The 19075-nt window shown below is 38.3% G+C and overlaps 1 protein-coding gene across 3 annotated transcripts; it reads right to left on the bottom strand.

Annotated features, from left to right (window-relative positions):
- Positions 1-937: 937 nt before the first annotated feature.
- si:ch211-195m9.3 (galaxin) lies at positions 938-18797 on the bottom strand. Of its 3 annotated transcripts, XM_026363385.1 has the most exons (18): positions 18314-18797; positions 18170-18202; positions 17001-17043; positions 15411-15565; positions 14032-14166; positions 13470-13661; positions 12497-12688; positions 11560-11751; positions 10547-10738; positions 10004-10017; positions 9590-9612; positions 7489-7580; positions 6180-6271; positions 5332-5408; positions 4089-4218; positions 2549-2711; positions 2407-2460; positions 938-2318 (listed from the first exon to the last, which is right to left on the bottom strand). In XM_026363385.1, exons 1-18 carry the CDS (start codon positions 18357-18359, stop codon positions 2062-2064), a joined length of 2082 nt encoding a protein of 693 aa, XP_026219170.1. In that variant the 5' UTR covers positions 18360-18797; the 3' UTR covers positions 938-2061. The 3 variants fall into 3 exon arrangements, with proteins under 3 accessions (XP_026219170.1, XP_026219175.1, XP_026219183.1); XM_026363390.1 differs by lacking the exon at positions 13470-13661; XM_026363398.1 differs by lacking the exons at positions 11560-11751; positions 12497-12688.
- Positions 18798-19075: the final 278 nt, after the last annotated feature.

Raw genomic sequence — 19075 nt, forward strand, 5'->3', positions numbered from 1 at the left:
GAAGCAGTGTCTTCATTGCCAGCCTAAACAGGATGAATGCTTACAGCAAGTAAAAACATCAGTGTTTATAAAGGTGCCTCGTCTGTTTTAAGCAAGACATGAAAAATTGGGAATGTGTCCTTTAATTGAGCAGAGATGGACACTCATGGTGACTTGTACAGTCCCACATTACGCAGCACAGTGTGCATCTGACAACTACAGGTGTGCAACGTGTGACATTCAAACAACAAGCTGTGTCAATTTCAGATGTTGTAGATTACAGGAATTTTTACCCCCGCTGGACCTAACATAAGAATTGCTGTCTATAAAGAATGTAGTAAGAAGGTGAAGAGACAACAGTTACTCCATAAAGCACTTTAAAACTTTTTTAACCTAGTAACATGTTGCTAATAACTAAATAATTAACCAGTAATCATTACACAATTTAAATGAAATAAGAGCAATTAATGTAATTATAAGGTCATTTGGTCATGATTGAAGTTAAATTACAAACATCTAATTTTGAAATTTTAATGTGATTACCTGGAAATTTATGTAGTATTACAACAATATTTCAAACAATTTACTTTGCCAAAATATCTAAAATGAGAAAACCTTTGAGAAATGAGAAACCTTTTTAGGGTTTCCCACACAACACTGGGGTTTATCTTACAATTTGTTTAAGGACTACATCATTATGCCAACCATAACTTTATTATGCCAAGAGCATAATGTCTAGCCTAAAAAAAGAAGCTTTTTTTTCCGTAACAACTCTGTTCCTGTGCTGGTTTGGATGAAGCATACCTGAAAAGGTTTCCACAAAAAGGAAATTGTGCAAACCAAAGTCAATATTATGCAGTGGTGCACTGAGAAAACATCAACTCTTGATTTTAATCAAATTACAATTCCAAAACTAAGTAAGATAAGATTCTTTATTTAAACATTGTTAAAGGTCACCCACAGTTGGTTGTATCACATATTAAAAATAAACATGCAATATAATGTCAAACATGTTTATATATGTAGTAGCATATGTTTCATATAGGCTTAAAAATAACTTTTTAGCATTTTATCATTAACAAATGCAGTTGTACAAATGAGTAATGCAAAGTACACTGAATGCAAAACAGATAGGCACTTTACACTGCGTGTTACAGTACAGAAATCACATTCACATTGTAAGCAACTGCAGATGACAATACATTCAACTAAGCAGGACAAAAATATTTACTGTTTAGCATAAATACAAGGGCCCAGAGTGGAACCTTGGGGTGAGTTGAGTTATAATTTTATCCCTGATATTTGTTTTGAGAAATGCTTATCAATTAGTAGCTATGTCAATCATGACACATATCATTGTAAACACACAAGAGTTTGTGCAATGTGCAAACATTTGCCAGATATTAGTGCATAAATCAAATTTGAATAGAGATCATAAATATGAATATAATATTTAAAAACATATTAAAGTTTAAAGGTTAGCTTATGTGAAAAGCCAGCAATACAATGATGGGATTGCATGCTACCTGCTACCATGACAGGTAGCAGGTAGGCAATGTCACCGGCGGCTTTTCATTTAAAATGTCACATCTGCATTTTACTGTGCAGAGTGCATAGCTTTTATCACTGTAGCTTTTCTTTAGAAAATAAGTCAGGTACTATCTCTTATACACACAGTATGTCACAGTGTACAAGTAAATCAAATGGTCAGTTGTTGCAGCACTGATTAAATTAGTTTTTCTATTTCTTCAGAAGATGGTTAAAAAATCCTACTGGGACAGATGTAATATTGTTTAGAAACAGAACGAACAGTGCAAATTTACAGTCTCTCCCAGAAGACAGTCATAGTGTTGCACATGGTTGTTTACATGAAACGTGTCACATATAGTTGTCTGTTAAGTCTATGTTAAGATGTGATGTTTGCATGGAGGCTTTGGAGTTGTCAAAGGGCACCTTTGAGAGAGACTAGACAAGTAGCGTAACAAGTAGTGTAAATAAATGTCATTTTTCGAGTAATAAAAAAATGCATGCAACCAAATATTTTTCAAATGCCTGGATATAGGAGGAATAAAAAGATGTGACTTAAGGATGATAACACTTGGACAAAATGAAATGGAGTGACTGGAGAGTAGACATATGGTTGAAATCAATGAAAACATTAAATTCATCAAAGAAGTAGGTCTTGCCAGGAATCACTCTTGTGGAGTTGCAGCGATCAGGTATTTCTAGGATATGGGACGAGGGCAGAGCCATCACAGTGGTGTTTCTTCCATGGATTTTCAGCACATTGTTGAACACAATTCTGAGCGAAGACACACTTTCCACAATCCCAATTTGCACTAAATATAAACAAACATATTCAATTACAAATTCTCAAGTATTGTTTACAAATTGACAGAAAATCCAAACTACAAACTGATATCTTACTTCCTTTGCAGAGAGTATTCTCATTCACGTTGCTAATCGGTAGAAATCTGGATTCTGAAAACATTATGTGAGAAGATATAAAACATAAAATGACAAAAGTTCAAATACTATTCTGGGAGGCACGGGCCAAGCTAACACTGACCTTTGATCGTTTCACTCTGTTTCCATCTTGACTGGTGAATATGATGTAGCTTCCCTCCACAGCATGACCACAGAGTTGTGTTGTAGTACTGGTGACCACAGCATCTCATTCCTGTCTTGGCAGGGTAGATCAACTGCAGGTGCTCATCTGAGCAGCAAACACTCTAGTCATATAGTAGATAAATGGTTTTTAAGCAAAATAACGTTTACATTAATTTTTATTTGTATAGCGCCAAATCACAACAGAGGTCACCTCAAGGCAGTTTACAGTCTTTAAAGTTTAAAAATTCTAAAATATAGCTGTATACAGAATTAAAAAAAACAAAAACACTCACATTTGAGCAAACATTAGACAACCTTGACTGGTTGGGGTCAGTGGAAAGAGGTGAGAGAAAGGACAGCAGGCAACAAAAAACAACAAGAAGCAGCAAAAACACTGGCAGGTCGGTAGGGCAGTAACTGCACCCTGGAAATATGCAGCTCCAAGGCCAAGGATCTAACAGGGAGCCAATGGAGAGAAGCTAATGTAGAAGAAATATGATCTCTCCTGCTAATTCCAGTCAGAACTCAGGCTGCAGCATTTTGGATTAACTGGAGGCTTTTTAAGAAGTTATTGGGACAAACTATTAATAGTTAATTACAATAGTCCAGTCACAGGTTTTATGTATGATGTAAAGGAGATATCCTGGTCAAAAATAACTCCGAGATTTCTCACAGTGTTGCTATTGGCCAATGTTATATCATCTAGGAAGAATATGTCTCTGACTTCTTAGGACCACACTAAATAAGTCTTGTTATTGTCTGAAGAAAATTATAGGATATCCAGGTCTTTATGTCTTTTAAGCATGCTGAAAGAGTGCTTAATTTGTTATGATCATCATCATTATCATAGATAAATATAGCTGGCTATAGCAATGGAAAGTGTTAGCTTAATAATACTGCCTAAGGGGGACATTCTTTATATAGAGTGAAAGAATCAGCCCAAGCACCCTGGGGAACCCTCTTTACAAACAGAGCTATGACTCTTTATGAGCCAGACTACAGTGCCGAAAAGAAGTCCGTTACATTTAGTTATGGGCGCAGGTTAGTAGGTACACATGCAGAGTGTTATAGCACACCAGATCAGAAATGTTAGGACATGTGAACAGATAACCCCAGTACTGTTTTTGTTTTTTCTTTTAAGAGGTTTCCACATTCCCATCCGCTTTACAGGATCTGCCAATACGAACGGGTTAAACTGCCTTAATACAGCTGTGAGAAGCTTGTAGAGACTCGAAGATGCAATTGCTGCAGATTGCGCAAAGAATTGACAATGGTTGGATTGTTTTTTTTTTTTTTAAAGGGACAATTTGCAAACATTCTTAAAAATTTCACATTTCTAATTTAATTAACTTATAAATGTACATTTAAAATTTTAAAAAAGTGTACAAAAAGTGAAGATTTCTGAATATTTTCCAAAGTGAGTGTGTATTTAAAATGGCAAAAACCCTTATCGCTGTATAATGAGGACAGTAATTAGATTTATTATTAACAAAACCTACCTGGGAGTCTTGCCCATTCTTGCCTAAGGACGTGATGTTATACAGTGTCCCTGCACAGCACTTCATATGTGGGTCTTTAATGTTGTATGCTTTGGCCCCACAGCAGTGAACATTTTCCTCTTTGAAATATCTGGATGGAGAAACCGACATTTATATCAAACAAGATGAGTGAGATACATGACTCAGCTTCCAGATGAGATACAGAAGTTATTCATGTTAATATTACACAGATCGGCCGCAACAATAAAACTACCTGGTTATAATGTTGTGGTGTGTGTTTATTATTGTAACCATTATCTGATTACTTAATGAAAGCCACCACCACTTTAATAAGCGAATAACTGTCTGCAGTTTTGTAGACACAACTTCATCAAAAGTCAAGAGAGACATAGAAAACACAGCACAGAAGTTAAAAAACACCCACACATTGGCAGCAATGGGAGCATAATAAAAAATTACCGCATAGAATGTGAGTCAGTATATCTGGTGTTGGTCAACTAAAACGTCAGTGTATAATGAAAATAATTACACTAGCATGTTCCATTTCCCCAAGGGAATCAATAAAGCACATCCTTATCTTTTCAGTATCTATGTTTCATCATCCCTGTCTTTTAACCCCAAGCTACTTTCCAACTGTCGGCCTTACCACTGTTTTGTTCACTGAAGGCTTAATCATATTTACAGGATCTACTAGGAGACAGGAGAATACGCACGCAGTGTGATGGAGTGATAGTCGCCTCAGCGGTTAGGCGCTAATTACAGTATGTAGTCTCAGTGTTACAAAATCACCAACAATGACTGCTTTCATATCATACAGATCCAGTATGTGACGGGCCGAAATACCAGACATACAGTGACCCCTAAACTCCCTTTGTGAAATATTTGTGACTACAGGCAGACAGATGTTAGGAATAACACAGTCCAAGATTCACAGCAGCAGCAAACCCAAACAGACAGACATGCCTTGGCTCAGTAAGTAGACGCAGTCCAGTGTCAGCAGAGCTGCTGGAATGTCTCTGTGTTTGAGACTGTCTGCACCACTCCTGTCTGGGTTTATATGCTCTTCACACACTCACACACTCACCAGACCAAAAACTAACCCGAATGCCATTAAGTTAAAATTCCAAGTGCACACAGACAAAACACTTAGGAGACACTGTAACATGCCAAGCTAATTAAAAACTGACATCCTGTCTCACTTAATATTATCTTAAGCTTTAACACACATGCACACATTAATCACCTGTGCCCATTGCAGCAGATCTCAGTATGAGGCCTGTAGACTTCGGTCCCACAGCAGTGTTGTCGTGAACCAGAAATCTGAGAACAACATATATTCCATTTAGCTGGATTGTAAGGAATACTGTTTGGTGAACATTCCTCTCCATCTCCTCTGTCTGAGTACAACGTCTGGCAACAGAGAGCTCCGTGTTGTGCTAAGCCACACGGCCTCTCTCCGCAACACTTAAAGAACCATAGGAAGAAGTAAAATATGCAGCAATACATACACAAGCAAACATAGACATTCCACACATTCACATGTAGATATGGAAATATATGCATTTATACATAGATCACCAAAAAGATGAAAAAATGAAGGCCAGAAAGATAAAAACATGTTTGCAAATGTTACTTTTATAGATAAAATGTGCAAAAGTTGCTGAAACCTTACCAGGGTATAGTTATTTGATCCTTTTGCATATCTGGTCAGTTAATACTTACAATGCTCACATTATGAGGGCATCTTATCCAATAGACGCAAGACCCTCTCGCTCACTGCAATAAAGGAGTTGGGTGGAGCTCCGAGCCCTCACCAGTTTTTTTTTTTTTGGTTTTTTTTTTTGAGGAACAAATGGGATGCACTGCCGTAAGTTCTCAAACTCATAAATGTTGTGTATATATTATTTTAAAGAATTTTGATTGTTCAGATTTTGTTTTTCCCTTTAAGGTAGTTACTTATGGAAGGATTGTATCTGGAGTTTAGGAGAAGTTGAGATAAGCTAATGGTTTAATACCCAGAGGAAAAATGTTGACCAATGCATACAAATTTTAAACAGTTGTGGGATCAGAAACTGGAAAAAATTGTCTTACTTTGTCTATCAATGTCGTCAACTCAGATACACAGCCATCACAGCACAAGTGTGTACGTGGGTTATACAAGGTGGGGACAGCATCACATCGACCTAAACATAGGGTGTGGGAACGGGAGGGTGGGTACACAAAAACACAATGAATGGAATGAAGGGAGGAGAGTGCTGGAACAGATGGAGGGTGAAATCCTTGTAAAAAACGATTCTGGGAAATAACAGAAGCATAGATAGGAGGATGTGGGGAAAATTAAGGTCACACCCTTTTTGAGACACACACACACACACACAAACACACACACACAAAAGCCTGTCCGATTTTCATATACAGTATCACTGGAAAGTGTGATGAAATAACATCAGAGAGCTGGCAGAGAAGCGAATAGGAAATTTCTGTGTCTAAGATCATCCAAAAATGCTGTCCTCTTCTCCTTTCCCACTCTTTCATGTCTGCAGTGCAAGACCTGGCCTGAACAACAAGGACACAGGAGTGGATATACAGTATGTACAACTTTGAGAGAAGCTGCTTCATGACTAGACATACTTTATTATCTGGAAATGTCTCTTGAGCCCGTAGAAAACAAGAAAAGCATATATCAGAATGAAAAACACATGTTCATTTCTCCAAGACAAAAAGAGATGGACACACCCGAGCTCAGAATGCAGCTCTCAGTTTTCTTTCCATCAGTTTGGATTTGTTCAACTTTTGTGGGCTTTCCACGGTTTTCTTCAGGCGATCATTTAATTGAAGCAGCTTCAGACCAATTGATCTGCAAACTATTTACATACTTAGTGGAGAAGCCGGGACGATTTTTAGTATTACTTTTTCATGTGCTGTCATCACCTTTTATGGGTGGAAGTAAAATCAGACATTCTTATCATTACTAACTTCAGTGAATAAGAGGGATGAAATGGATTTACTGGATACTGTCTGCCAGCTGTAGTCTTTCTAACTGTTCCAGTAACAGTTAAACAAGAAAAGCAGTTAGGACAATGGATGGATGAATGTTTACTGCATGTAACTTCAAAGCACACGACTGTGCCACTGCAGACTTTACACCGTTACATGTGTAACTGCTGTTTTCTTGAAAACCCTACCTAATACCAAAATTATTATGCATATTTTTGTTATCTTATCGTTTTTTAAAATTAAATATTCTAGAGGAAACAAAACTTTTCTTAAAAATGTTTGGCTGATGGCCAATATTTATCCTATTTCATGTTACCTTAACAAAAGCAACAAGACAGGTACTGTGATAAGTCCCATCAAATAACCACTGACATATACAACATTCACATACACAAAGCCATACCTGAGATGGAGACTGAGTGGGACTTTCTCTGCTTTCTCCTAGAGCAATGAAATTCAGACCTACAAAGACGTGTGTGTGGATCAGAACTGTGGCTGTGTAAAGATAAAAAATATAAACATAAACATATTATTTTTGTTATATTCATATAATACAAAACAAATGTGATGCTCCTGTGACGTTTGTTGTCAGAAATTGTTATTGTTTATTTGCCCTACTCCGCTGATGAAACACGTGTCAGTGGGTCACAGGCTTTATGGAGTTACTGCAAAGGATTTGCAACTAAATATTTTGTCTCATTCACTTTAATTAATTTTAGGTTTACATTTTCCAATACTTTTGCTCGGATGAGCTAACCTAGCTAATGGCTGGATGTAAACACCAGGAAATATAAGCCGAAATGTTACGCTTTTGTCTCATGTTCATCTTTTGATGTCAAACCCAAAGGTTTTGAGTCTACAGCAACAATAAAGGAACTGGCCTCACTGTTCCAATACCTTTGGAGGGGAGTCTATATATTGCCATCATAGCATTTTTAAATAAACAAATCTAATGTTGGCCTAAGACCTTTGCACAGTAGAGTACATATAGTACATATGCATAAATATTACAGTTTTCTCAATGCTTCCACAATATTTACTAAACTTTCAAAACCATGACCCGTCTACTGAGACGGGCTTTAAAGACTACTCGTCAGTTCCACGCTTCACAATTCAGATTTGTTCAACATTTTTGTGAAATTCTCTGCACACAAACTCAACATATAAATCCATTTATGCTGTTACTCTTGCGAGAACTTCAGGATAAATAGATAAAAGAGAAATGGGTCACCTCACTTGTTCTCAAACAATGGATCAACAAAGACCTGAGGGTACAGGGTGGTTAGAAGGGAGAGAAGACTGTCTGATGACTAATTGCAGGGTTTGTGGTTCATTCATTTGCTCTTCACCTTCTCCACATTAAAGTGTGTTTATTCAAGACACTGAGCCCCAAGATGCCTCTCTTGAATCTAACTTTAAATGTAAGTAAATGGATAAAAGCATCTGCCACATGCCTAAATGTTTCACTGGTTTATGTTGGTGAACACATTGAGTTATTTTAGCCTTTAATAAAAACGTATACTGTAATATTATAATGTAGTATTATAATGAAAACTGTAAGCACCATTACTCATTGGAGTAACATAGTGAACACACATTGGTGTTTTAATTTTGGTAATGTTGGTTGAAGAAAGAGAGGAGGAAGGCGTGTTCATATGCAGAAAGAGAAGAGGAAAGCAAGAGTGTTGGATCCACAGCAGGGACTTTGAATGTTAGGACTATGAAAGGGAAGACTAGGGGGTTGGTTGACATAATGCAGAGAAGTAAGGTGGACATACTGTGTTTCCAGGAGACCAGGTATAAAGGTAGCAAGGGTAGAAGCTCAGGATCAGGGTTCAAGTTGTTTCAACATGGTGTGGATGGGAAGAAAAGTGGAGTAGGAGTTCTTCTGAAAGAGTTTGTCAGTAACGTTCTGGAGGTGATCATGGATCAGATAGGGTGACCCAGCTGGAAATTGAAGGCGTAATGTTCAAAGTTGTTGGTTGTTGTGCCCCACAGTTTTGATGTGTGTTGAAAGAAAAGTAGAAATTCTGGAGTGAGTTAGTTGCTAATGTGATTTACTTTAAATGAGGAGGTAAAGAAGTTAATAAATGAGGAAAATGAAAGAGAACAAAGAGGTGACTGTTTGATGACATTTATGTAATGTCTGAAGGCACAGTTTAGCTTGGATAACAATTACATCACATACAGTGCATTTGAAAGGATAAGTTTGTTTTTTAAAGTTAATTAAGCATTTTTGTTTAGAGCTTTAGGATTTGCTGCATATTTTCAAGAATTGTGTATTATTATGTGTCTCATTTGCAGTTCTGAATGTCATATGCACAATGTTACAGTAAGTTTGAGATAATTTTTGAGAGACCAACCACTTGCTCCCAACCCAAAACAAGTGTTCTTCATCAATATTAAGTATGTGAAACACATCATTTGTACTGTGAAAGATAATTTAATGATTGTCAGGTTTGACATTGTAAATTTTAAAATGAGTATGTGTTTGATTGACTTACTGCATAGATGAAAGTGCAGGTTTCTAAAAAATGAGACACACAAAATGTACATTAAATATCTCAAAATACAATGTATACTTCACTTCTGATGTTCAACCAGTCTCAAGCAATGAAATACAATAAAGCTAGGTCATAAGGCTTTAAACATTACTGACATCACACACACTCAACTCAAATTGAACGTTATATAAGCCTCACAAGGTCGCAAAATTATCATATTAGATCGCATTTGTTGCATTATGTTGTGTGTTCTTTTATTTTATCCAATACTTTGCATTGCTAATGATCACAGTGAATAAGCAACAGTAGTGTGAGGCCATTGTTTTGGTGTTTAAAAATTTTGGGTGCTTTACAACAGTTGATTAGTTGTTGTCTTACATTCCAGAGAAAATTATAAATATCTTGCCTTCTTACCTGTTGTTTAACACCTGTGGAAAAAAAAAAACTCATTTGAGTCAATGTGCATAAAAATTTAAATAAATCCCACACCCAGCAGACTTATCTAGACATGCACGCTATCACTTGGAAAACTGTACAAGAAAAATAGAAAAGTTAGTCCTAACCCTAACCTTTCTACAAATGTGCTCAGATTATTAGTATTATTTTTGTGTCTCAGGTTAAAATTTACTATTTTACAATGAAGCGTGTTAAAATTTGTAGTTGCACTGCACAATTAAAACTTGAGAAATCTCACATTATGATTACAGACATCACATTTCCCCTCTATCACATGGCTAAAATATGGAGGCAGTGTGTGAGTTATGTGTGAGAAGCAGGGTACACTCTGCATAGATCGCCAGTCTATCACAGGGCTGAGATATGGAGACAAACATTCACACCTATGGACAATTTAGAGTTACTACACAGAGAGATCACACAAAGACATGGGGAGAACATGCAAATTCCACACAGAAAGACACCAAGCTGGATTTGAATGTGGATCCTTCTTGGACTCACCTGAGTCATTTATACAGCAGCATGAATTAAGAGGTTGTATCTCAAGATCGTTTTCATTCACCGGACAACAGCACTCGGCTGTGATGTCATACTGGTCATGACCACAGCACCGGTGGTGGCTGGACTTCTTTGTCAGGATAGTTTTGTTACCAGTCGGTCCACAAAATAGCTTCATGCTCTCATCAAGAGCTTCTGTGGAAAAGATCACGATTGTACTTAAAACTATGTTTTACTTTGACATCAGTCAGAACTCAGCTGACATGATTCAGTTTTTCAAACTACGATACTGTGTTTATATGTGATATTTCTCTGATATACTGCACTGCTTGAGTTCAATGTAGAGGTTTGACCTGTTGTTCAGTGGGTACACCGACACTTAAACAAAAAAATCTCACATCGTGATGTCTACAGACAAAATGTAATGTCTACAGACAAAATGTAATGTCTACAGACAAAATGTAATGTCTACAGACAAAATGTGATGTCTACAGACATCACATTCTGAACATGTGAATACAGTCATAAATGGCAAAAAGTGACCAGAGCAACAATGTAAGCTCTCACACATGTACATTATACAATGACTGCAAGTATCACATTGGCACTGTGCACTGTACTAGTACAAATCCTCTGTTCCTTTTTCTTTCTGTATAATATCTGTTATAACTTAGCTGACATGATTCATGTGATATTTCTCTGATATCACATGAATCATCAACCACTTGTCTACTCAAAGGTCTTGGGAGTGCTGGAGCCCATCCCAGCTATCATTGGGTGAGAGGCAGGATACACGCTGCACAGATCGCCAGACTATCACAGGGCTGAGATATGGAGACAAACGTTCACACCTATGGACAATTTAGAGTTACTAAATAACCTAACATACACATCTTTGGACGGTTTGAGGAACCTGGAGTACACAGACAGAACACACAAAGACATGGGGAGAACATGCAAATTCCACACAGAAAGACCTCAAACTGGATTTGAATGTGGATCCTTCTTGGACTCACCTGAGTCATTTATACAGCAGCTTGAATTAAGAGGTTGTATCTCAAGATCTTTTTCATTCATGGAACAGCAGCACTCGGCTGTGATGTTGTACTGGTCATGACCACAGCACCGGTGGTGGCTGGACTTCTTTGTCAGGATAGTTTTGTTACCAGGCGGTCCACAACATAGCTGTGTGTCCTCATCAAAAGCTTCTGTGGAAAAGATCGCGATTGTACTTAAAACTGTGTTTTACTTTGACCTCAGTCAGAACTCAGCTGACATGATTCAGTTTTTCAAACCACAATACTGTGTTTATATGTGATATTTCTCTGATATACTGCACTGCTTGAATTCAATGTAGAGGTTTGACCTGTTGTTCAGTTAGTTCACTGTGTGCTGCACATTTAAAACAAAAAAAACTTACATTGTGATGTCTACAGACAAAATGTGATGTCTACAGACATCACATTCTGAACATGTGAATACAGTCATAAATGGCAAAAAGTGACCAGAGCAACAATGTAAGCTCTCACACATGTACATTATACAATTCCTGCAAGTATCACATTGGCACTGTGCACTGTACCAGTACAAATCCTCTGTTCCTTTTTCTTTCTGTATAATATCTGTTATAACTTAGCTGACATGATTCATGTGATATTTCTCTGATATCACATGAATCATCAACCACTTGTCTACTCAAAGGTCTTGGGAGTGCTGGAGCCCATCCCAGCTATCATTGGGTGAGAGGCAGGATACACGCTGCACAGATCGCCAGACTATCACAGGGCTGAGATATGGAGACAAACGTTCACACCTATGGACAATTTAGAGTTACTAAATAACCTAACATACACATCTTTGGACGGTTTGAGGAACCTGGAGTACACAGACAGAACACACAAAGACATGGGGAGAACATGCAAAGTCCACACAGAAAGACCTTCTTGGACTCACCTGAGTTATTTATACAGCAGCTTGAATTAAGAGGTTGTATCTCAAGATCTTTTTTATTCATCAGACAGCAGCACTCGGCTGTGATGTTGTACTGGTCATGACCACAGCACCGGTGGTGGCTGGACTTCTTTGTCAGGATAGTTTTGTTCCCAGGCGGTCCACAACATAGCTGTGTGTCCTCATCAAAAGCTTCTGTGGAAAAGATCATGATTGTACTTAAAACTGTGTTTTACTTTGACATCAGTCAGAACTCAGCTGACATGATTCAGTTTTTCAAACCACAATACTGTGTTTATATGTGATATTTCTCTGATATACTGCACTGCTTGAGTTCAATGTAGAGGTTTGACCTGTTGTTCAGTGGGTACACCGACACTTAAACAAAAAAATCTCACATCGTGATGTCTACAGACAAAATGTAATGTCTACAGACAAAATGTGATGTCTACAGACATCACATTCTGAACATGTGAATACAGTCATAAATGGCAAAAAGTGACCAGAGCAACAATGTAAGCTCTCACACATGTACATTATACAATGCCTGCAAGTATCACATTGGCACTGTGCACTGTACTAGTACAAATCCTCTGTTCCTTTTTCTTTCTGTATAATATCTGTTATAACTTAGCTGACATGATTCATGTGATATTTCTCTGATATCACATGAATCATCAACCACTTGTCTACTCAAAGGTCTTGGGAGTGCTGGAGCCCATCCCAGCTATCATTGGGTGAGAGGCAGGATACACTCTGCACAGATCGCCAGACTATCACAGGGCTGAGATATGGAGACAAACATTCACACCTATGGACAATTTAGAGTTACTAAATAACCTAACATACACATCTTTGGACGGTTTGAGGAACCTGGAGTACACAGACAGAACACACAAAGACATGGGGAGAACATGCAAAGTCCACACAGAAAGACCTCAAACTGGATTTGAATGTGGATCCTTCTTGGACTCACCTGAGTCATTTATACAGCAGCATGAATTAAGAGGTTGTATCTCAAGATCTTTTTCATTCATGGAACAGCAGCACTCGGCTGTGATGTTGTACTGGTCATGACCACAGCACCGGTGGTGGCTGGACTTCTTTGTCAGGATAGTTTTGTTCCCAAGCGGTCCACAACATAGCTGTGTGTCCTCATCAAAAGCTTCTGTGGAAAAGATCATGATTGTACTTAAAACTGTGTTTTACTTTGATCTCAGTTAGAACTCAGCTGACATGATTCAGTTTTTCAAACCACGATATGATAATATTATAATTTGAGGATTACATGACATAAAAAACTTCACCTATCACTGTTTAAAGGCAGAGCACTGTAATAACCTACATCTGCTTGGTTTTATACTAATAGAATTCCTAAAGAAATGAACAAATTAAGACTTGTCAATCAGAATTAAGAATTTTAAAAACAAATAAAATGAAATTGTATAAATTAAATTGACAATTCCTAAAATATTATTTTGTACACTGCATGTCTACATGATGTCTTACATCAAGCAAGTGTAACCATTTCTACTCACCTTTATCACAACATTTAGTCATTGGTGCGGGTTTAGCAATGACATTGGAATTACAGCATATTTCATTGAGTGGGTTGTAGGCCTGCAGTTCACAGCACTGTGAAACCAATTCACTGAGACCCGGTATAATAACAGCTGTGAAAACAGAACAGAGTTCACAATTGTTATTGTCATGTCACATTATCTTTATCCTTAGTTTTCTACCTTAAACTGAGATCATTTATTCTCTGATCTCTGGCTGAACTCTGGGAAATCCCAGCTTTGTCTTTCATCACTTTTCATAGCTGCTAACACACAGTTGAAACTGAGCTTTCTCTCAATGTAAGCTCTTTGTCTAAACATATACACTCACTTTATATTATGCAAGGACGATTGTATGACAGACATTCTGACATCAAACAAAAACCTGTGGCAGAAGTGATGATTATGTGATTAGGATAAAAGCGGAACACCTGGATATAAAAGCAGAAATGTTTAAAATGCTCTTGTGTCTCATATTAATCTTTTAATGTCAAATCCAAATCTCACACATTGTCTTCTTCTTTTAAACCAAACCCTCTGTTATCCGCCTTCAATTTGTGTGTAATACACACACACACCTCCACTTGCGGCTACTCTGCTATTTGCTTTTCCCCACTGTCTGAGACACACACACACACACATTTTCTGCTTGAAATCTACAACTGCCGTGTGTCAGTCATTCTCAGTCACAGTTATTGCTGGATCGTTGTTCAATAATGCTCAGTGCTTCCAGCTGCTGTCTCCATGTTTTGTGTTTTTCACTCAGTCCCTTTGCAGTAGTTCCCCTGTGTTTTCCCACTGGGCTGCTTGCCTGTTTAACACGTGCTCGGATCCATTCCTGGAGTTACCCATATTATTCTGAGTCATTGTTAATTCCTACTGGACTTCTAGTTGTTTTTGTGCCTTTGGTTTGTTTTTTCTACTACTTTTTGTGATTTCCTTGTTTTTTAAGTCATGCTAGTTTTCTAATTATGTCTTGGTTTTTCTTTGTGTTTTTTTAAAGTTGGACTTCTAGTTGTTCTTCTAGTTCTTTGGAAACTAACAGCATAAGTGTTGACAGCATAAGCCTCTTCACACCAATTTGTTTTAACAGTTCCCACACTCACTTTTTTTCTGGAGACGAGTCAGCATACACTCGATGATGGGATGATGATGCAAGGTCCTATTCTTCACTGATGCCGCGTGAAACATTTGGAGTATTACATTTTTTTCTTTCGCTTGCGTCTTTCTTTGTGATATTAAGTGGTTTTATTTAATGTTTTTTTAATTTCAAACTTTCCAGGATCAACATCTACTTTCAGGAACCAGTAAAACCAACATTGTCATTTCTGTGCATTTTCACACAGATTAGGCATTACCTGTTAAATTGGGTCCGTGTCCTGTTTCACAACAACTGGCTGTTAATGGGTTGAATGGCTGCTTTCCACAACATAATAGCCCAGCCCCTTGATGAAGCTGATCATCACAGCACACAGCCTCGCAGATGTCATAGTCTTTTCCCCCACAGGTTTTTCTGCAAGATTAGCACGCGCAGTCATTAGTAACATCACCCTAAATCTGTAATTACTCATAATTTTACACGTCAGTATACCCCCCTGTTGTGTCCATGGACATTTTACCCTTATCCTTTGCTCTACTGCCCTCTAATGGACTATGATGCAACTACAAGAATTTAAAAAGACGTAAAATACAGAATGTATAGTGTGTACTACATTTACTTGTACATGCACACATTTCCACTCCTGTATGTGAACATACTACAGAGGAAATTAGGCCAATTCAGATTTAAGGTTCCAGGAGGTATAGTGTTGGCTTTGCATGAAATGAACATGTATTCGAATAGTTATTCGTTGAAGTTAATATTATTAATTACTGTCTTAACTCTGACATTTCCACATGTGACAGAAAAATGGGGCTGATTCCTCAAAATTTCCCTTTCGTTTTGGAGCCATATGTTTGTTTTAAGATTTTCATGGACTGCTGTCCATTTGTGTTACATTTAGTGTGTGCAAGTGGATTTTGGTGATAACCTCAAAAAATATTTACAAGTTCGAATCTTTGGGGGGAAACATTATCATAGATTCCTGAGGACCTAATAATATACAAAATTGCAATGTAGATGCATTGTAGATTTCAGCTTCTGAAATTGAATACAGTAGCCCCAACATCTGAGCTCGTCACCTGTGGTGTGAAGAATATTCCTTTGAGGGTCTTAAACATTGTGACCAAAATAATCCTTCACTTTTGCACATTACTGCATAACAAATATATTTTGAAATGGAAGATATTCCATGTTTCCCAACAATCCTCAGGCGCTTGTATGTGGCACTCCCAATTGTGTTTAGGTGATTACCGTTTGCTTTCTTTTTTATTGATGAGTCTTGAATTTGGAGTACTGTGCCAAAATGAGCCAACATAGTTTTTGAATTCTGTTGGGACAAAAAAACCAGGATGTCTAAGAGACATCCTGTTGACCTCCCCAGTAGCATTTTGTAGTGAAGCACAGATCACCAAAAAATTAGAAAACCATTTCTCAAGCTTAAAGCATTCCCAGGAGCTCACTTGCTTGAAATGTTTTGTGGGACCAGTAGCTGTCCAGTCAAATGATGTAAACAGAAAAAAAAATGGATCTGCTCAACGGTGTAACAGAGTTTCAGAAGCATCTCTCACATCCTCTTTCTCAAATATGTAGAGGTCTTTCAATTGCTAGTCTTAGTCAGATATTGAACACATCAAGCTGTGGCGTGAACTTCCAGTAAGTACTCATGTATCATGTATTCCTCCCACCTACGATCAGTTCCGTACGCGCTTGCCTGCCATGACGCAGGCTATTCCCCGGCTCCACAGACACATCCTTTCAATCATATGTTCAACCATGTCTTTATGTAAGTCTCAGATGAAGAACAGGTTTGAAGATGAACATTAATGTAGATAAGGGAAACACTCACCGGTGGGAGGCACCGTGATTGCATGATGTTTCTTTAGCTTCCACTGTAAAAAAAACAAACAAACAAACAAACAAACAAAAAAAAGATTGCACTGTTCTTATCAGCTTAACAGCTATGATATGGATATTATAGTGGAATATTACGTTCTGTAAAAAAAAGAAACTTAGATTAAACTTCGTCGTAGTGCAAAGTGCAATAACTCACAGATGAATAATCTTATACAACGTGGTTCCTAACTGTGTACAGGCACATGGGTCCAATTTACAAGACACCTTTGCAAGATACCTGACCTGGGACAATATACGTGACTAAATGAAAGGAGATGCTCCAGAGTCAGCAGAGAAGCACAGGACCACCCACGCCCCCGCCTCAGCCTCCGCACCCTTTTGTGTTCGCAATGCTGCATGTGCGTCACCGCAAAACCCCATTACACCATCACACTATAATCCAAGGTCCCGTTAAGTAGTTTTTGTTTGGTTTTTTTTTTTTTCAGCACACAAGGAGGAACCCACATGAAATAAAAGTAGCACAAACTTGTGGCTCTATGTGCAAACATGTGCAAACATTTGTCTGTGCGCATAATTCCCAATTCCCACAATTTCCCCCTATATTCCAGAAAGTCCACAGCTAACCCTGACTGCCAAGCAGCTCTATAACTGCACGGCAGGACATCTCCACAGGTAGCCCAACACACATTTACACACACACACATTTACACAACAGTCGGACTGAGCTCGAACACCTGAGTCCAGGCCTGGTCGGATCCGGTTTGGAGTTGAAATACACAATCATCCTCCATATCTGTTTATTTGCTTTATAAATATGAATAAAAAATTCCTCAGGGAGCATGTGTCCCAATGCATTTTCTCACTGAGAGACATTGCATCTATCTGCACGAAGTCTTCCCACACTCTCCCCGTGACCTCGCTCTCTCTGTAACCGAGTGGAGTGGGTAGCCGGAGCTCCATCCCACCCATCAGACCAACACACACACACACACACACACACACACACACACACACACACACACACACTCACATACATACCATCAACATCTGTTTTTTTGTTTAAAAGAAAACAGAAAAAAATCAGTTGGGGGAGAACAATTGATAACTGCGTAGGCTACTCATGTGATATCAAAAAGCATCAATCAGCCCATTCAAACTTACCGATGATGGCGGAGAGCCCAAGGATCAGCCACGCTGAAAAAAGTGTAACCAGATGTTTGTTATAATGCTTTATGATGTGGCTTCAAAGTGTCACTAAAAAAATAAATAAAATCAGTCAAAACCAATTAAATTGTTCTCACTCACCTAATGTGAGAGCCATGAGCGGAGACACTGCTGCTTTCTGTGCCATCCAAGACAAAATTCATCAGAGAGCAAAAGATCTTAAAGCCTAAATACCAATTAGCTCCTCCTCCTCCGACCAAAAATAAGACACATATAAACATGTGGAGCCAAGATCTGATGTACACTCCAGCCCTATGTGTGCATGTACCCATCACCTCACGTCTCATCAGAAATGTCATTCAACATAAATAAACACAAATACACAGAGGTCCCACACAGACACAGCAACAGTCTGCAACGCACCACTCATACATGGACAGATGATTGATTGCATTGATTGGAGGGGGGGGGGGGGTACATACTGCCACTTTATCATGTCACAGGTAAATCTCATCTCCAGGATTTGAATGGCACCTTTTCTCACGGACACAGACTGACGCTCTTTGAATAGCGCCTGTCTGTCTGTCAGACTCCAAGTGCGTCACTTTGCGCCAACCATGACACCTTCACCCGCACTCTTCTCGTTCGAGCTCTGGCGCTCCTCTTTAACCTCCTTTGTGATACCAGTAGTGCTGGCTGTGGATCTGTGTGTTTGCTGACTTACCTTTCATGTACAGTCGTCCATCAGTGAGTGACGTGTGTCTTTCAAGTAACCTGGTGATACCACACTTCACACACTTAGGAGGAAAAACTAATATTACTTTCAAACCAGTATAATTTCACAGTAGAAGTACTCTTACTTACTTCTTAGTCGACTCTTACTTTTTATTTCCTTCTTTCTAT

The sequence above is a fragment of the Anabas testudineus genome, chromosome 13, assembly GCF_900324465.2.
Source record: "Anabas testudineus chromosome 13, fAnaTes1.2, whole genome shotgun sequence".
Lineage (NCBI taxonomy): Eukaryota > Metazoa > Chordata > Actinopteri > Anabantiformes > Anabantidae > Anabas > Anabas testudineus.